At 58.3% G+C, this 19,163-nt stretch overlaps 1 protein-coding gene across 7 annotated transcripts in view; it reads right to left on the bottom strand.

The window, feature by feature from the left end:
- Positions 1 to 10,351: 10,351 nt before the first annotated feature.
- The window catches only part of RXRA (retinoid X receptor alpha), a 100,497-nt gene continuing 91,685 nt past the window's right edge, over positions 10,352 to 19,163 (bottom strand). For all 7 annotated transcript variants that reach the window (XM_068553381.1, XM_068553376.1, XM_068553380.1 and 4 more), the window contains exons 8-10: positions 17,897 to 17,988; positions 16,049 to 16,154; positions 10,352 to 14,326 (exon numbers count right to left, since the gene is read on the bottom strand). In XM_068553381.1, the coding sequence (XP_068409482.1) occupies positions 14,179 to 14,326; positions 16,049 to 16,154; positions 17,897 to 17,988 (346 nt within the window). In that variant the 3' untranslated portion in view covers positions 10,352 to 14,178. The remainder of the gene's footprint in view (positions 14,327 to 16,048; positions 16,155 to 17,896; positions 17,989 to 19,163) is intronic.

The raw sequence follows: 19,163 nt of genomic DNA, 5'->3' as shown, positions 1-19,163 counted from the left end.
GTCAGCTCTTCAGCCCCCTCCCATCACCAGACCCCAGCAACCCCCCATCATGCTCTCTCCCTCCATTTCTCTCTCCCCCCGCCCCTCTCTCTCTCCCCCTCTCTCTCCTGAATATGGGATATTACACACAGGCTGGATATGGAATCTCTCTGGAAAAGCAACGTCCTTATTCACAACAGCTGGGCTGTCTCACAAGAGGTCTTCAGTAAACACACTGGTTTCCGTAAGTCAGTATTCAGGCCATGGGTTGTGACATTTCTTCTGTATATATGCTGCTTTAATTTTCTAAATAAACTTTTTTAATTTTAGAATCGTATTAGATTTACTGGATTGTTGCAAAGATAGTACAGGGAGTTCCCACAGACCCCTCGCCCAGCTTTCCCTAATGCTAACTAACATCTTACATTCATCTAGTACATTTGTCGTAACTAATGAACCAGTATCAATACGTTACTAAAGGCAGCAGCTCAGAGATATTGCGGGTTCGGTTCCAGACCACTGCAATAAGTGAATATCGCAAGAAAGCAAGTCACAGGAATGTTTTGGTTTCCCAGGGCATATAAAAGTTATGTTTACACTGTACTGTAGTCTATTAAGTGTACAATAGCATTAGGTCTAAAAAAAATGTACAAACCTTAATTTAAAATATTTTATTGCTAAAATATGTTAACCGCCATCTGAGCCACTGGGAAGCTGTAATCTTTTTGCTGATGGAGGGCTGATGGCCTGGATGCTGACGGCTGCTGATTGATCAGGGTGGTGGTAGCTGAAGGTTGGGGTGACTTCGACAATGTCTTAAAATAAGACCACCATGAAGTCCACTGCATTAATTGACTCTTCCTTTCATTAACGATTTCTCTGTAGCGTGCGATGTTGTTTGCTAGCATTTTACCCACAGTAGAACTTTTTCCAAAATTGGAGTCAGTGATTTGAAACCCTGCTGCTGCTTCATCAACTAAGTGTATGTAATATCCTCAATCCTTCGTTGTCATTTCCACAATCTTCACCGAATCTTCACCAGGAGTAGATTCTATCTCAAGAAATCACTTTTGATGGCCAAAAAGCCCATGAAAAGATGCTCAACATCACTAATTATCAGAGAAATGCAAATCAAAACTACAATGAGGTATCACCTCACACTGGTCAGAATGGCCATCATCAAAAAATCCACAAACAGTAAATGCTGGAGAGGGTGTGGAGAGAAAGGAACCCTCTTGCACTGTTGGTGGGAATGTAAATTGGCGCAGCCACTATGGAGAACAGTATGGAGGTCCCCCAAAAAACTAAAAATAGAACTACCATATGGTCCAGCAATCCCACTCCTCGGCATATATCTGGAGAAAACCATAATCCGAAAAGATACATGCACCTCAATGTTCATTGAAGCACTATTCACAATAGCCAGGACATGAAAGCAACCTAAATGTCCATCGACAGAGGCATTGATAAAGAAGATGTGGTACATATATACAGTGGAATATTACTCAGCCATAAGAAGGAACGAGACAATGCCATTTGCAGCAACATGGATGGACATAGAGATTATCATACCAAGTGAAGTAAGTCAGACAATTATACCACTCATATGTGGAACATAATTTTTAAAAAAGACACAAATTAACTTAATTACAAAGCAGAAACAGACTTACAGATATCGAAAACAAATTTATGGTTACCAAAGGGGAAACATGGGGGTGGGGGGGGCGTGTATAAATCAGGAGCTTGGGATGACCATACACACACCACTATATATAAGACAGATAACCAACAAGGACCTGCTGTACAGCACAGGGAACTCTACTCAATATTCTGTGATAACCTGTAAGAGAAAAGAATCTAAAAAAGAATGAATATATATATATATATATGTACAACTGAATCATTTGCTGTACACCTGAAACTAACACAACATTGTAAATCAACTTTACTCAAATAAAATTAAAATTTTAAAAAAGCAAAAAACATGAGATTGAAGTTGGTAGATGCTAATATGTAAAGCATGAGTTTAGGGCAAAGGTCAGCAAACTAAAGCCCACTGTCTCCTTCTGTAAATAAAATCTTCTTACAACACACACACTCACAAAAGAAATCACTTCTTTTGCTCATCTGTAAGAAGCAACTCCGCCTCTGTTACAGTTTTATCATGAGGTTGCAGCAATTCAGTCACGTCTTCGGGCTCCACTTCTCATTCTAGTTCTCCTGCTATTTCCACCACATCTGCAGTGACTTCCTCCACTAAGGTCTTGAACCCCTCAAAGTCATCCATGAAGGCTGGAATCGACTTCTTCCAAACTCTTGTTAATGTTGATATTATGACCTCTTCCCATGCATCACGAATGTTCTTAACCATATCTAGAAGGGTGAATCCTTTCCAGAATATTTTCAGTTAACTTTGCCCAGATCCATCAGAGGAATCAGTATTTATGGCAGCGGTGGCCTTACAAGACGTATTTCTTAAATAATAAGACTTGAAATTCCTCCTTGATCCGTGGGCTGCAGAATGGATGTCGTGTTAGCAGGCCTGGAAACATCACTGATCTCACTGCCCATCTCCATCAGAGCTCTTGGGTGACCAGGTGCATTGTCAAGGAGCAGGAATATTTTGAAAGGAATCTTTTTTACTGAGCAGTAGGTCTCAACAGTGGGCTTGAAATATTCAGTGAACCACGTAGTAAACGGATGTGCTGTCATCCAGGCCTTGTTGTTCCATTTACAGAGCACAGGCAGAGGAGATTTAGCATAATTCTTACGCGCCCTTGGACTCCGGGAATGGTAAATGAGCACTGACTTCAACTTAAAGTCGCCAGCTGCATTAGCCCCTAACGAGAGAGTCAGCCTGTCCTTTGAAGCCAGGCATTGACTTCTCCTCTCTGGCTATGAAAGTCCTGGATGGTGTCTTCTTCCAATAGAAGGCTGTTTCGTCTACATTGAAAATCTGTTGCGTAGTGTAGCCACCTTCGTGAATGATCTCAGCTAGATCTTCTGGATAACTTGCTGTAGCTTCTCCGTCAGCGCTTACTGCTTCACCTGGCACTTCGACGTTACGAGACGGCTTCTTTCCTTAAACCTCTTCAGCCAACGTCTGTCAGCTTCAAAATTTTCTTCTGCAGCTTCCTCGCCTCTCTCAGCCTTCATAGAACTGAAGAGGGTTAGGACCTTGCTCTGGATGAGGCTTTGGCTTAAGGGAACGTTGGGCTGGTCTGATCTTCTATCCAGGCCACTCGAACTTCCTCCATACCAGCAATAAGGCTGTTTTGCTTTCCTATCATTCGTGTCTTCACTGGAGCAGCACTTTTAATTTCCTTCAAGGACTTTCCTTTGCCTTCACACCTTGGCAAACTGTTTGGTACAAGAGGCCCAGCTTTAGGCCTATCTCAGCTCTTGACATGCCCTCCTCACCAAGCTTCGTCATTTCTAGCTTTTGATTTAAAGTGAGAGCCGTGCAACTCTTCCTTTCACTTGAACGCTTGGAGGTCATGGTAGGGTTATTAATTGGCCTAATTTCAATACTGTTGTGTCTCAGGGCAAAGGAAGGCCCTAGGAGAGGGAGAGAGAGACGGGGAACAGCCGGTCGGTGGGCCAGCCAGAACACACCCATTGATCAATTCAGTTCACCGTCTTATATGGATGCCGTTCATGGCCCCCCAAACAATTACGATAGTGACCCCGAAGGTCACAGATCACCATAATGGATATAATATTAATGAAAAAGTTTGAAATATGGTGAAAATTCCCCAGATGTGACACAGAGACACAAAATGAGCAAATGTTGTTGGAAAAAAGGCACCAACAGACTTGCTTGACTCAGGGTCGCCACAGACCTTCAGTCTGTAAAAAACACAGTATCTGCAAAGTGCAATAAAGTGAAGCGCAATAAAACGAGGTTTGCCTGTGTTTGTGTCCATAGTTTAATTTTCTTTGTTTTTTTCCCTAATGTCCTCCTCTGTCCCAGGACCCCGCCCAGCATTTAGTAGTCACGTCTCCTAGGGCTCCTCTGGGCTGGCATGGTTTCTCAGACTTTCCGTATTTTTGATGACCTTGACAATTTTGAGGAGATTGCTCAGGGATTCTGTAGAATGTTTTCAGCTGGGGTTTGTCTGGTGTTTTTCTTGTGGTTGGACTTGGTGGTGGGTTTGGGAGGAAGACCCCAGAGGGGAGGTGCCCGCCTCATGCCATCATACCAGGGGTGCAGGCCATCACCAGGGCTCATCACTGCTGGTGTTGACCTTGATCACTGGCTGAGGTCGTGTTTGCCAGGGTCGGCCCCATCCCCGCCTCCACGAAGTTCCTCTTTTTCTCCCTCCCTGTAGAGCCCTCTTTATAAGGAGGTCACTGGGCACAGCCCACGCTCAAGGGTGGTGGGTCGGGCTCCACCCCCTGGAGGGCAAGCATCCACATAAATCCTTTGGAATTCTTCTGCAGGGAGATTGGTCTCTTGTCCACCATTTGTCTATTTATTCGATCATGTATTTATATGAGTACAGGCTCACGGATATTCATGTTATCCTTTGGGCCATCATCCAATCCAACTTTATTTATTCTGTCCCAGCTCCGGTTGTTACAGCTTCAGCCATTGGGAACTGTGCCAGTCACATCCTGTGTCCCCCTGATGACCCCATGGTCGTGCTTCTGTGGTTCCTGCGGTTTTGTTTTTTTTTTACTTTTACTTTCTAGCACGACAAGATGCTCCAGGCTTATCCTGGCCATTTCCTGCCCCAGCCCTAGAATCAGCCATCTCCCGCAGAAGCCCTGGTCCTTGCATTGGAGAACGGTGTTAGAAACCAAGATCCGGGAGCTGGGGTGCTCGGGGCTGCTGGGAGCCATTTGTCACTTCCAGGCTCTCTCAGCTGATGGAGCAAGGAAACTGTGTGCATCCTACGCTGGGCTGTGTTTACACATAATTATAGGTATTCTCCATGCAGCCGTCTGTAGGAAGCCAAACCTGGGTGCGTACCGCATCTCCAGCTCTGAGCCACTGCCACGCGGATCATTCGAGCACCTCCCCTGCTGGTCTGTCCCTCCCACTCCAGCAGCCACACGCCAGGCCCCCCCACACCCACCCCACGGCACGGTTCAGTTCCAGTGTAGACGTACAGCAACATCAGATATCAGAGCTGTCAGCCCGCAGCCCCGGAAACAGCTTTATCACCTTAAGCGCGGCCTCACACAGTGCGTTTCATCTCTAATCTTACAAACCCCACTCGTCTCCAAAGCCGCTAGCTCAGCGGCTGTTCCCTCCACCCTTTCAGTGAGGTTGATTCAGGAAGGTTGTTCTGCCGCCGTCTGCACGCCGTCCTGGGATTCTCCCAAGCTCCTAAGTAGTTTTCTTTATTTGCATACAGTAAGGCTCCCTGTTTGTTCAGTAAAATCCTGTGGGTTTGGACAAGTTTGCAGTGCCATGCACCCACCAGTAGTCTCGTACAGAATAGTTTCACTGCCCTAAAAATCCTGCATCTCACCTACTCGCTCCCCACTGGAACCCCTGGCAACCACTGATCTGTTTACCATCTCTATAGTGACGCCTTTTACAGAATGTTGCATAAATGGAATCATGTAGCATGTAGCCTTTTCTCTTTCTTAGGCTTTTTCACTTAGCAATACGGATTTATAATTCCTCCCTGTCTTTTCGTGGCTTGACAGCTCATTTCTTTTTTATTGTTAAGAGTGTTCCCTCCGTCTGGATGGACCTCAATCTGCTTGTCCATTCACCTACTGAAGGACATCTTGGTCGCTTCCAGTTTTCGGCAATTATGAATAAAGCTGCTGTAAACGGTTGTGTGCCAGTTTGGGGGTAGACATATGTTTTCAAATCAGCTGTGTAAACACAGGGCTGCAGTCACTGGATGATGTCAAGCTTTGTAAGAAACTGCCAAACTGCCTTCCAAAGCAGCCCTCCCCAGCCCTCTGGAGAGGAGGTGAAGTGCTGGGGGGAGCCTCCCCTGACCCTGATGCCCTGCCATGGCAGCCTCTCCCCTTTCTGAGCTCTCAAATGGCCTTGGGCACCTAAAGAGTTTGGGCCCACCGCCCAGCCCCTACCCCACCTCCCTGAGGTCTCGGCAGCAGACGGAAAGGGAGGTCCACAGGCATCTCTGCCGGGCTGCTCCACCCCAGCACCTGGGGCCCCACCCGCTCCACTGGGCAGCCTGGGCTCCGAGCAGGCGGCAGGGCGGGCTCACAATTGCTCCTCTCCTGGCAGGAGAGCCGCCTAGATGCCGGGGGCCGGGGTTCCACTGCTCAAGCTGAACCCGGGCGGTCACCTCCTCTCCTGGCCTCAGTTTCTTACCTGAGCAATGGGGCTGCTCATCTTTGGTAAGATCATTACTCTGCTCTGAGCCTCCACAGCACGTGCTCACTACCGTTCTCACCCATCCACAGAAGGGAGACTGAGGCCCAGGAGGGAAATGTTTTGTCCACCCGTCTCCAGCCGGGGTTGGACCCCGGGCCTGGCCTCCTGAGTCTCATGCCTCCCCGGATGGCCCTGGCTGGGCACTGGCAGCTGCTGGTGTGAGAAGGGCAGGAGGACGGAGGCCCGACTTTGGTGGCTACCCAGAGACCTGTCCCTCCCCAGCCAGAGCAGGCCTCTCAAAGCTACATCGGGACCAGCCCCCAGGGGGCAGGGCGGCCAGGAAAGCCTCTGTCAAGCGCGTTGATTCTGGGCCCCTCTGGGCTGTGGGCCTGGACTCACTAGGTGCCCCTGACTGACCTCTGCCTTGTGAAGACGGGAACCAACCACAGCCCCACAGGCGGAAGCAGCTTTTTCCAGCCCCGCTGGGTGCTGAGCGCCATGCTGCACAGGCTTTGGGTCGTAGTGTCCGCGGCAGTCCTGCCAGGTTAGGGCAGGGCCCCAGGTGTCCAGGCAGGGAGGGCCTGGGGGTCAGGCTCGGGGACAGCTGGGTCAGGTGGTCCAGCGGGGGGGGGGGCGGGATAGGGATGTCCAGGCGCTCCTGGATTCAGACCCAGGGGCCCTAGTGGGGTAGAAAGCTCCTCAGGGTGGGGCTTGGGCCTGATGAGTGTCATCCGTGAATGACTGCACGAAGTCCCCTCCCCGGGATTCCCAAATGCCCAGGGCTTGGCCGCCCACCCGGGCAGCTCTGACCTGCCCTTGGATTTTCACCTTCAAGGACACGATGGTGCTGACCTTCCTGGTCCCCCGGCCTGGAACCGGGCCCACAGCCCTGGCTTCCTCCAGACGTGGCCCCAGGCCACAGCTCCGAGGGCTCCAGCCCCCGCCTGGTCTGCGCCTCTGTGCAACAGTCCCTTCGCACGGAAGTGAAACAGGAAGTGGTGACTTCGGAGCATTTTCTGGATGACCAAGCTCTTGCACACCTCATCACAACGGCTCTGGGAGGTGGAGACGTCTGTCCTCGTGGTGCGGACACGGAAACTGAGGCCCAGAGACGGCAGGACCCGCCCCACCTCCCGGCCCAGGCTGAGCGCACAGTAGGCCCCTGCTGCCCAGCCCACCCCGGGCATCCATACTAAGCACCCGTGCCGCCCTCCCTTCTCCCACCCCAACCTTCTGATTTAATCAGCTTGGGGGAGGCGGCCTGGGCATCAGGATTCCGTGAGGCTCCTGGTGATTCTATGTGTAGGGCATCGGGACCCACTGCAGCGCGGGCTGCGGGGATGGGAGGGACAAGGGACCGGAGGGACCAGGGTGGGCTTTGCCCCGGCACTTCCAGCAGGGGGCAGTGCCGCCTCGCATCTGGGGCAGCTTGGCCCCGAAGCTTCTGTTCTGAGGCACCCAGCGCACCCTTCTACAGGGGTCCCTCGTAACAGGGGTGGAGGGCTGGGCTGGGCCCCGTCAGAACTCAGAACTCCTCCCAGGGGCTCTGTCTGCATCAGGGAGGCCGCCCCGGGGCTGCAGCCCCCTCCCAGCCTCCTGTGGGTTCTCCGGGCATCCATGTAGAAGGCTTCTGCGGCTGGGCGGGGTCGGGGGGATGAAATGGCCAGTCCACTCTGACACGGAGTCCTCGAGGTCACCGGCAGTCAGGACGCCTCCCCTAGGGACAGGGCAGATGCGAAGTCCACAGGCAGCCGGCTGGCCGTCCCCCTCGTGGACCCAGGCACACTGGCACGTACTAGGGCAGCAGCCTCTCCTTGTCCTGGCTGGGGAGGACTCACCACTGCAGGGGAGCCCCCGCGTTTGGGGGCAGATGGGACTGTGTGGGTAGCAGGGGCTGAGGACTGAAATCGTGACAAGGCCCCTCTCCCTAACCCTCCACATTCCGGTCACTTCCTGCCTGAGGTCTCAACTCCCCTGACCACCTCTGCAGGGTTCTCGTCACTCTGGGTACGGCAGCCCTCGGGCCCAGTGAGGACACCTACTCTTCTTCTGTCCTCTGCATCCCCTGCTGGCCATCAGGGCCTCACTGGGGGGCTCACCCCATCTTCCCAGGATGTCCCCCCCCATTTCCCACACATGCCCTTTCTCCAATCACACTGCCTGCTTGCTGATGGCAGGGCCAGCCCTTTCCTGTCACTGGGCTCCGGCACCCAGCCCAGAACCTGTTATCCAGGGGTGCTCAGCACGGTTCCGTCCCAAAACCCCCCACCCAAATCTCACCTCTCAGGTTACAACCCCCAAGCCCTGCTGACACATCCTGTCACCACCTGATCCTGCTGGTGATAAACTTTATCAGGCCCAGCATCTCTGGTCCAGGGGGACCGCCCTGGGCAGGAGTCACCCTGGCAACTGGAGGCAGCAGAGAGGCCAGAAGCCAGGTTGCCAAGCAGTGCCCGTAGGCAGCCTGGGTCTCCGCTTGACTGGAGGCTCACCAGGGGCACAGCTCACCACAAGAAGTCGGGTGTCAGAGCCCTGCCCACCCGGACTCACCCACCTCTCGGCCCCCTCTGCCTACTGGCTCCTTTGCTGCTTCTCCTCAGGGGTAACGTCACCCCAGGTGTGCTCCCTGGAGCCTCTGTCCTGGACAACGTTTGGGGGATGCTGGGCTTGGATAGGTCATCTCGGTCACTGCCCTGCTCGGCCTGGGAACCTGCGAGGAACCCTCCTCTCCCTGGTCTTCCCGAGATCCCAGCGGCCCCTCCTCGCCCTACAGCCATCGGAGCCATCCCTCCTCAGGGCCCGCTTACACCTGTGCCCTCGCACCCTGCCCAAGACACCCCTGCAGGATCCATCCGTGGAGGCCGGGCCCAGAGCTGGGCCAGGGTAGCCAGCAGGCCTGGGCATGTGGAAGGCAGGGCAAGGGGCCCTCAGTGGGTGGCAACCCTCTAACAATTCTCCAGGCCCCCCAGGGCTGACCCACTTTTCAGACCAAGAGGAAGCCCCCACGGCTGGTATTATTTGAGCTTTTATGACAGGAAACCAGAGTGGGCCGGTCCCAGCAAGGCCCGGAGGCCACGGGAGGCTGTCTCCCTGTGCCCGCCCCTTCCAGGAGGTCCAGGCTGAGCTCTGGTGGGCAAGGCCACGCCCTGAATCTGGGGAGGCCCTCCCAAGCAGCAGCAGACCTGGCAGCGGGTCTCGGCGGCAAGGCCTCAGTGCCCTGTGCTTCCAGAGTCCCGCTGGCACGGCCTGCAGCCCTGGTAGGGACAGGAGCCGCTGAGTTTCTGTGAGGTGGTGTGTGTGCACGTGTGTACGAGCGTTTGTACGTGTGTGAGTGCACGTGTCCCCGTGTATACTGTATGTGCATGAGCACATCTAGGGGGGTTACCAGGGGAGCCCCTGCCTCTCGGGCCACAGGCCTCGTGGTGAGATTCACGCCCTCCTGCCGGGAGCCAACTTTGCCCTCGGTACCATGTGTCCGGCGCCACCGGGCGGGACTCTGGCCCTCAAGGCTCCCAGCTCCAGGACACCCCGGGGCTCCCTGGAGGGTGCCTGCCAGCTGAAGGTACACAAGAGGGTTCGGGGACCATCGCCAAACTGCGGCCGGGCCCAGCCCAGCCCCCAGACAGCATGGGGACGGGTGGGAGGACAAGGGGTGTCGCTACCTGCTCACGAATGGGGCAGTTCGATGACATCACTCATTCTGTGGCTGTGTGTGAACCTCCCGCCTGTTCAAGCCAGTGTGGACGCCGGGGCTGGGCTCAGCCCACACCTGGCCCCTCGGACGCTGAGGGCTGCCCTCTCGGGAGGCCTCTGGACGGGGCCCAGACACAGAGGCAGGCTCCCGGGAGCTCTGTGATCCGGAGGGGGCCCAGGGCGCAGTCTCACCACCCTGGACAGGCCACCACCGCCGTCCGGGGTGCAGTTGGGACGCCTGGTGTGGACCCAGCCCAGGTCAGGGCGAGGCCGGCAGGCCCTCCCGCTCCAGGGCGGCCGGAAGCCCCCGGCGTGGGTGACTTCCAGACCGACAGGAAAACCCCACCAGCACAAAGGCAAACTGAATGGGGATGTATTTTTAAACACTCATGTTTTGTTTGTTTCTCCTCTCACGTTTGGCTTTGAGTTTCTCTTTTCCACAATCCTAACACCATTGTTCGTGAATCCCCGGCACCTGCGGCCGCGACGTTTTCGAGAACAATCACGTGGGGAAGTAATTTCACAGTCAGAGTCTCGGGAAGGCCAGCTGGCAACAGGGACAGAACAGAGCAAGGCTTAAAAATTACTCGAAAGGGGAAGAAAACCCTTGAAAGTTTCAGGCCCACCTTCCTGCCCCAGAAAGAAAACATCTACGTGCCGCGGTTTCGTCTGAAGCCCGTGCCCCGTCCCGAGAGCTCCCTCCTCCGCTCCGCCTTGTGTCCCAACGTTGACTCAGAAAGCTTTCACCTCAATCTCTAGAAGCAGAAACAAAACAAGTCCCCCCCTCCCCGCCACATCCTCCAAGGATACATGAGGGATAAAATTACATTTGTACAAAAATAGATTTTTTTCTACCTTTCCCGAGGCTTTAGACATCTTTTCTCTGTATGTACGTGTCAGCCTCTCTAAGTGTGAGCTACGCATCCCGGCTAAGGCATTCTAGGGACTGGGAACGGCTAAACCTGTTTGCACCAAAGCATCTTAAAATAGATGCGTCTCCTTGCCACGAGATAATTCATTCGAACCCGGATTTCACCAAAGGAGGGGTCCTTACGTACTTGCTTACATGAAGCAAATCTGTAGGAAAACGGGGGGTGGGGGGGGGGAGGAAAGTCTTGATTAAAAATAAACAGAAAACGCTGGGAACTGGTCCACGTGTGTGGACGGCGAGCAGGTCTGTGCACACAGGGTCTCTGTACAGCGTGTACATTGTACACCACACACCTGCGTGGGCAGGGACCGAATTCCGCGATGGGGACATCATCAGCTGATTACCCGCTAGCTGCACGTTCCGGCCGGGCCCCCCCAGGGGCCCCCACGGAGGAGGAAGCTCGGCATGGCCTCCAGCACTGGCCACCGGCCTGCCAGCCCGAATCCTTCCGGAACACCGAGAGTGTGGCGCCGTCTTCCCCCCCAGGGGACGAGAGGGCCAGGGGCTGACCCGGGAGCCATCTGGGCGGACCTCCCCCGGCAGGCCAGCTTCCAAGGAGACGCCTGACGGGGGACGAGTCGGAGTCTGGCTCTGCCAACACCTTCCAAACCCGGGGCGCGGTCATCTTCACTCCTCGGCCTCGGGAGCCCCATCTGATGTCCAAGCAGGGAGGGGACGTGCCGGAAGCGCCCAGCAGGCGGGGACGGGCACCGGAATGGCTACTGAGCTGATGTTAGTGCTATCTTTAGAAAATTAAAGATTGTCCCACCAAAATAATAATAATAATAATAATAATTACAAAAAATCACCTTAGTTGAACCAGATTGGTAATACTACTGAAGGTCTGGTTAAATAAAAATCCTACCTCTCTACTGAGTAATGTGCCGTTTCCCCACCATCATCTTTCAAACAAACAGCACTGCATGACATCGATGACAGCGGACCGAGGAGAAGACGAAAGGGCAGCCCCAAGAGCCCAAGATGCTGCCGTGCCGGCGGGGCCACGGAAGGCTGAGCGGCGAGGGGCCAGGGGATTTCTGGCTTTGGGAGGGGGTGGCCTGGGGACCTCAGTGCCTTACGGGCAGCCAGCCCACGAGGCCGACCCCCCAGCAAAGCGCCCATCCTGGGTTCTCCCCACTGGAGCCACCACGTTCCCGAGGGGTCCAGGGGAGCGGGAGGGGGCTGGGTGCGGACAGGGTGCATCTGGCTGCAGAAGGCACCAGGGTGGTGGGCCGGGGGGCGGTCTACGTTCCCAGGGGGAGGGGGTCCCAGAGGGAGGCCCCTGAGGGTGCCGGCGTCCCTCTGCCTGACACAAGCACGCCCCCAAAGGCTGCCAAGACTTGCAGGGAGAGTCTGGGAAGAGGGACAACTAGGTAGGCGTGGGCTCGCCCCGTCTCTGCCTCAGATGGTGGACGGGGCTGGGGGTGCCTGTGTGGCAGGGGACGCCTCGCCTGGGCCACCAAGTTAAGGGCGGGGTGGGGTGCCAGAGAAAGGACGTGTTTGTGGAAGCTTCCACACCCTCTGCCCAGGTGCCTCACGCTTAACTCGGGCCAGACTCTGGAGGGCAAAGAATGGACTCCCTCCTCCCTAGAGGCCTGGAGGCCGGCCTCTCCCCTTCCAGCCCCAGGGGCACCCTTGCAGCACCTGAGGGAACAGAACTGGGGGGAGGGCATCCACAGCCCCCACGCCCACCCCCGCTCTGGGGCCTCTCTGGTGGGGAGCGGCGGGAAGAAGACAGGCATCCCCCTGATGGGCTGAGAAGACAGGACTCCTCCCTAACCCCTACCCCCGGCCCCGGCTCAGGCCCCCACGACTGACAAAATGCTGGGTTCAGGGAGTACGAGGCGTGAAGATGGAAAGTACTCGGACCAAAGGGAGGGCATTACAGTGCAAAAGAGGCCAGTTCAACCTGAGAGACCCCACCCCCGCCCCTGCCCCAGGGGCAGAGGGCCTGCCTGCCTGGGCTGGGTGAAAGGTTCAGGGGCCGGTGCAGGGCTGGGTGGGGTGCCCTCAACCAGAGCAGGTGTTGATGGAGCTCCCACAGAGGGCTCCATCAGCCGGCCAAGACAACAGCCGGGCTGGCTGTCCCCGAGGGGCACCCAGCCCCGGCCCAAGGGTGCTGGCACTCAACGGTTCCTGACCCCAAGAGTCCTCTGGACAGAACAGCCAGCGAAGGGGCCTCTCTACCCAGAGCGCTCCAGAATGGACCATCTGCCCCCTCCCCCGAGCCATGTGCCCACAAGTCCCTCCTTCAACGTGCACAGCTGCCCGAGGACCCTCTGGGGAAAGTGACTCTCCTCTCCTCCCGTCCCTGTGGGCCTCCTTGGTGGTGACCTCTGCCCTTGAGAGGTCAGCAGAGCCCAGGTCGGCATGGCCCCCCCCCCCCAGTGCTTCCAGGAGGGCCAGAGACCAGGCTAGCCCTCCAGGACTGGGGAGTGGGGTCAGCCTTGGCCCTCTGCACAGACTGGAAGATTTGGGGGGGGGGGGTGTTGGCTACCCAGGGCTGGACAGGACCATGTGGGAGAAGAAGCTGAAACCAGGACGATGCAAAGAGAGAAATGAGGTGAGGTGGGGTGGGGTGGGGTGGGGTGGGGTGGGCAGGTGACTCCAGCCCCTGCAGCCTTGAGGTGGCCCCCAAACCCTGCACAGAGGTCAGCTTCTGTTCTGATTGGCTCGGGGACAAAGTTGAAAGTCATCTTTGGAAACGGGTTGCTCACCCTTCATTCTGAGGGGAGACAAGGCTGCTTGCCCCAGAGCCCCTCCCGTCTTCCCAGGGGGCACGTGGGGTCTTTTGCAATGAAATGCCAACCCCCCCCCCCACCTGTCCCCTCCTCCCGATTGTGGGTGAGGCCGGGCTGGCAGGTTGCCAGCACACACAGGAGGCAGAGGGATCCCTGCAAACAGAGGACCTCGCACGGGATATTTCCAAACCCAGCGACAACAAAACAGTGACGGAACAAAGCCACCCTCTGACCGCCGTAGCTCCGGGGGCGGGGGCCTGAGACCCCGTGAGCCGCCCGGGCTCCCCCGGGGCTCACACCAGTTCCTGCCACTCCGGCTGCCACCCCAGCATGGCCACTGCCCGGTCCAGTCGAGTAGTACTGAAAATAACGAGGGTGGCAGCACATCTCAGGTTTAGCAGTGACAGGCCACGCCCCCAAGTCCAAACAGCCAGGCAGAGGAGGGGCGGGACAGGCTCGGCTGAGAAGAGCAGCTGGCAGCCGGGCGGGGCGGCCGGACCAGCGGGTGCGAAGGACGGGCCACGGGCCTAAGTCATTTGGTGCGGGGCTTCCAGCATCTCCATGAGGAAGGTGTCGATGGGCGTGTCCCCGATGAGTTTGAAGAAGAAGAGGTGTTCCAGGCACTTGAGGCCGATGGAGCGCAGGGCCGGCAGACGAAGCAGCAGCTTGGCAAACCTGCGGGACAGGAGCCGCGTGAGGGGCGGGCGGGCCCTCCCACCCTCCGTCCTGGCGCCCGGCGGCCCCCTGGGGAAGGGACCAGGCTCACTGCCCCATCCCCGAGGCCGCCACGGCAGGAGGCCTGCCTGAGCTGGGCCTTGGACGGGGAGGGGGGTCTCTCAGGCCGAGCACACAGAGCAGGTCAGGGCCCGGAGGCAGAAGACCCCGAACGGAGACCCCCAGGGTGGAGATCCAGGATGAAGGTCCAGTGACGAGACAGTGGCCGGGCTGGGGCAGGCTGAACAGGGCTTCGTGGGGAGGTTACAACACGTGGGCTTTCTCCAGTGCAAGAGGGAGCCACAGCAGGATTTTAAGCAGGAAGAAGGGCTACGAGAAGAGATCTGAGTACCAGCAATGCCTCTGGCTGCAGGGGCGCTAAAGGTAAAGCTGCTCCTGAGCTGGGAGCAGGTCTGAGCGCCAACAAGCCCTTCTCAGCAAGGACCAGCCTCCAGGGGGCCCCACGCCAGCGCCCACCTTCCCCAGGAAGAGCTCGGCCAGAGGCACCTGATGCCCAGACAGGGCGGGTGGGAGGGAAGGAGGCTCCTCGGGCCTTGCCCACCCCCTGGGGAGTTTCTGGGGAGGACGCTGGGTGGGGGAGGAACAGGGGAAGACTTTGGGAGCCTCTTGGAAAAGGGACGCCAGGCTTAGTGGCCCCGCTGCCAAGGACAGTTGCCGTGGGGGGGCGGGGGGGGGGGGACGGGGCCACATGCCCCTCCAGGGACATCCACATCTGCCCCCCACGCTGTCCCCATCCAACTGCTGCCTGGTCTCTCCACATGCCCCTCCAGGGGCCCCAGGGCCTCATTAATTATTAACAGTGTCTGTATTTCAGGGGGAAAAGCCCCGTGCTTGGCTGCAACACTACCCGCGTTTTAAAGGCAGAAGCGCAGCTTAGAGGCTGGAACAGGGCCAGAGAACGAGCTGTTTTCTGCTGAGCTGGCGAGATGGGCTAGGGCGGGAAGCCAGGAAAAACAGGCGGGCCTGCCACCCCTCCTCTCATCCTCCTCCTCCTCCTCCGGGAAGTTTCACTCTAAACCAAACCAGATGAGGCTGAGCAAGACTTAGTTAACCCCGTGTGGCCCGTGTGTGCCAGCTGGCGGGGCGGCCAGCGGGAGAGGGAGGGGGTAGAATCAGGACAACAGATTTGGAATGCCACGAAGCCACTGATGCTTCCCCCCCTTCTCCTGGACACCCACGGCGCGCCCGGCACTGTGGATCCAGAAAGAAGACAATTCCGGCCCTTCCGGGGCCCACGGTCGGCCAGGAGAGACGGGCAGGTCTGCCGACCACGGCCATCTGCTCTGCATATGCTTATAAACCACCTACTATGTGCTGGCGTCCTTCCCTGCTAGGGGTGAGCACGCCAGGCCCCTGCCTCTAGCGGTTCCCTTTGGCAGGCGGAGGAAAGCACTGACTTCGTTTACGTGCTTTACAGCGACAAGCACCTACTGTGCGCCGGCGCTGGGCCCATCTTCTTGGCGGGGCTACAAGAAAGCGTGAGAGCGTGCCCGCTGAGGCCGGGAGAGCACCTCAATCCCCCACTGCCCTGGATGAAGGCAGGCTGTCGCCTTCTAATTCACAAGAGTGTCTGAAGGGCTGGTGAGGGGGTCCTGCCCCGGGCAGGGGGTCTGCAAAGAGACCCCGAGGTCCGTCCAGGCAGAGGCTGGGGCCGAGGCTCACCTTCCTGGCTGCTCGGGGTACTTGTGTTTGCAGTACGCCTCCAGGGACGCGTAGACCTTCTCGCGAAGCGCCTCCACCTCGGCCGGGTTTGAGAGCCCCTTGGAGTCTGTGAGGGAGCAGGGGCCGCAGGTAAGAGCCCTGCCCAGGGAAACTGCCCCAGGGACCCAGAGCCCCCACTCAGACGAGGCTGCCCTGCACTCGAGCCCTGGCCCTGCTGCTTGCTGGCCACTTGACCTTGGGCCAGTCCCCTGACCTCCTGCCTTTCAGCGGCCCCATCTGTAGAGTGGGATGGGCCTGCCCCCGGGCGGCTCCTGGTTACCATGGCAACTGGGTTGACTCCAGAGGCCTCCGCTGCATTGGGTCTCAGCCCCTTCGAGCCAGATGAAGGCTCCAAACCCTCTTCTACCTGAAACAGCCAGACCCACGCTATGGGGGGCCCTGAAGCCATCCTGAGCCCTGGGACCCTGGCGGCAGGAGCCCAGTCTGGAAAGGCTCTGCCTGTGGACGGAGATACCCGGGACCAGGGTCGCCAAAACCCCCAGGGCCCAGGGGTAAGGCTGAGGAGCACGGGCCGCCCCGGCTCACCTTGGTGAGCTGCCACAGGCCTCTCTGAGGCACCGGGAGCCCCCCGGCCGGGCAAAGCTCTGCTAATACGCCCCCTGTGCTTCTTCATCTCCTGAGGTTGCCCAGCAAGCTGACATTGCGAGCCTCCCTCTCTCTCTCCCCCCACTGCCCCTGGACAGCAGCCGTCACTGGGCATCTGGATTTGGGCTCACACAGCCCGGAGTCTGGCCCCAGCCAGGCATGGTCTGTCCTAGTGGCTCAGGGGGCAGAGGCTAGAGCCTCGCTGCTGCTGGTCTGAAGCTGACGCAGCCCCTGCGGGCTCAGCCATGGAACAGGACTGCTGTCCGTTGGCCTCTGAGTCCCAGACCAGGGGGTCCCACACCGGCCCTGCCCTAGCTGTCTGATGTCCCGGTAGGAGCACTGTGGCCCAGTGTGAATGCCATGCTGGCCTGGGGTCCTGGGCACCTTGGGAACATGCCAGGCTCCTCTGCAACTGGGCTCCCCCAGGCCCTGGGGCTCTGCCAGCTCTAGACATCTCCCTTCTGTCCCCAGCAACCCCACGCCTGGGCCCCAACAGGCGAACCAGCGCCAGGAGCCAAGCCATGCACGGCTTCAACGGGGATCCTGCCAGGCAGGGCCGAGACACACGGCTCAGCCTCCCACGCTGGCAGGGTCACGGGCTCGAGCACAAACCTGGGCAACACACGTCCCTGGCAACGGGCTGTCCCCATGAGCGGACTGCATCTCCACCCCAGCCCGGCCCTCAGCACTGGAGCTGATGGAGGGCCAGGAGTCAGGGCCCGTGACCCCTAGGGCCGTCCCATCCGCCCACCGCCTGGTCAGCTCCCTGCGCCTCCCCCTAGAAGCCCTCAGCAGCCCCCAACCTGCCCCCGGTGTCCCCGTCCACCCCCAAAACATCCGGGCTCCAGAACTTCGGCAGCAGAGGCGCGCGAAGAGGCCGTCTCCTCTGGAGCCCAGGATGCCGGTGCGAGTGGGGCCTCGCTTTGGACACAGCGCCCAAAGGCCCGGCCAGAGGCCTCACCAAACCACAGAGGATGAGCTCGGCCGCACAGGCCTCGTCCGACCTTCACAAGGGCCTTGGGAAGAAGGTGGCATGGCTGTGCCCCCAGCGTAAGAGAGACACCGAGGCTCGGGGAAGGGGCAGGTCGCCGACACCGCAGCGCCAGTGAGCGGTGGGGCGGGGGCGAGAGCCCGGGGCCTTTAGTCCCCCCGGTGGGCTGACGCCCGGGCCTGGCAGCAGGTGAAGCGGTGGGAAGGCAGTACCGGGGTTGAAGAGGACGATGGCGCGCAGGCAGCCCAGCTCCGTCTTGTCCATCTGCATGTCCCGCATCTTGGACACCAGCTCCGTCAGCACCCTGCGGGGGAAGCAGGCAAATGCCGACGTCCAAGTCAGACCCTGCCCCTCACAGGGCCTGCCAGAAAAACCCAAAGGACTCGGGAAGCCCGGTGTGGGCCTGGAGGGCAGCTGAGAAGAGCCAGGAGACCGGGGGAGGGAGCTGCCCAGACAGGGCGGGACAGTCCCCACACCCAGCCTGTCCCATCCCGCCCCGGGGGCTCCACGCCTCTTGCTCAAGAAGGTCTGCGAGTGGGATTTTATCCTGGGGGGCCAGAGACTAAAGAGGAACCTCGTGACAGCCGGGGCGAGCCAGGGCCCCCGCACGTCCGGGGCAAAGCCCACTGCCACACGCCCCCACGGGGCTGCAGACCAGACACGGCCGCCTGAGGCCGAGGCCTGAGCGACGCATTCCTGCCGCTCTCTCGAGTCCGCCCGCGGGAAGGCATTTCCCCAGCTCCTGGCTTCCTGGCTCCTTCCTTGCAGCCAGAGCAGGCTCCGTTCCACTTCCCGTCACCAGCCACTTATTACATTCCCATCACCGTCACCTCTCTAGCAGCTGGGACCGCAGAACTGTCAGCTGGGTGCGTGAGTGGGGCTGCACTTCTAAACATCCCCCCAGAGGGACGTGCTCTCCAAAGAAGCCGTCTGCGGGCAATAAACCCCGCACTCCGCAGCCCCTTTTGGTGGCACTTCTGTACGTGAGCTTTTTGTTAAAGGCCCTGAAACGTCCCGTGGCAAAGACACATCCCTACAATGTCTAAACCAGTGCTTGCCCACAGTACGTGGTGCCCCTCTTTTCTACCCGAGCTGTCCCACGGGGCAGCACGACGCCCACATTTATCCCCGGGGGGCTACAGTAGGGGCTTCTGCTGCTCCCCTCTGACTTCAAGGCTCCTGCTCTCGGGGGCTCGCCTGGGACCCCTCCCCCCACCATCCCCACCCCCCAACCCCTGCCTCCGGCTCCTTCCCACTCACCACTCCTGTGCCGCGCCCCCCACCCGAGGGACCGTGGGGTGCCCCTCCCCAGCCCTTCCCACTCCGGCTGGCTGAGCTGACACCCAGGTCCCCAGGTCCTCTGGGCTCTTAGGCAAGGCCCAGAGACAGGACTGAGCAGCTCCCGTCCGCCCCGCCTGGCGCAGCACAGGTGGGCCATGATTCTGGAGGCACTTGAATGGAGCCCCCTGCCCACCGCCC

This window comes from Eschrichtius robustus, chromosome 10, assembly GCF_028021215.1.
Source record: "Eschrichtius robustus isolate mEscRob2 chromosome 10, mEscRob2.pri, whole genome shotgun sequence".
Classification (NCBI taxonomy): domain Eukaryota; kingdom Metazoa; phylum Chordata; class Mammalia; order Artiodactyla; family Eschrichtiidae; genus Eschrichtius; species Eschrichtius robustus.
This window is presented reverse-complemented; position numbering and strand designations above follow the sequence as displayed.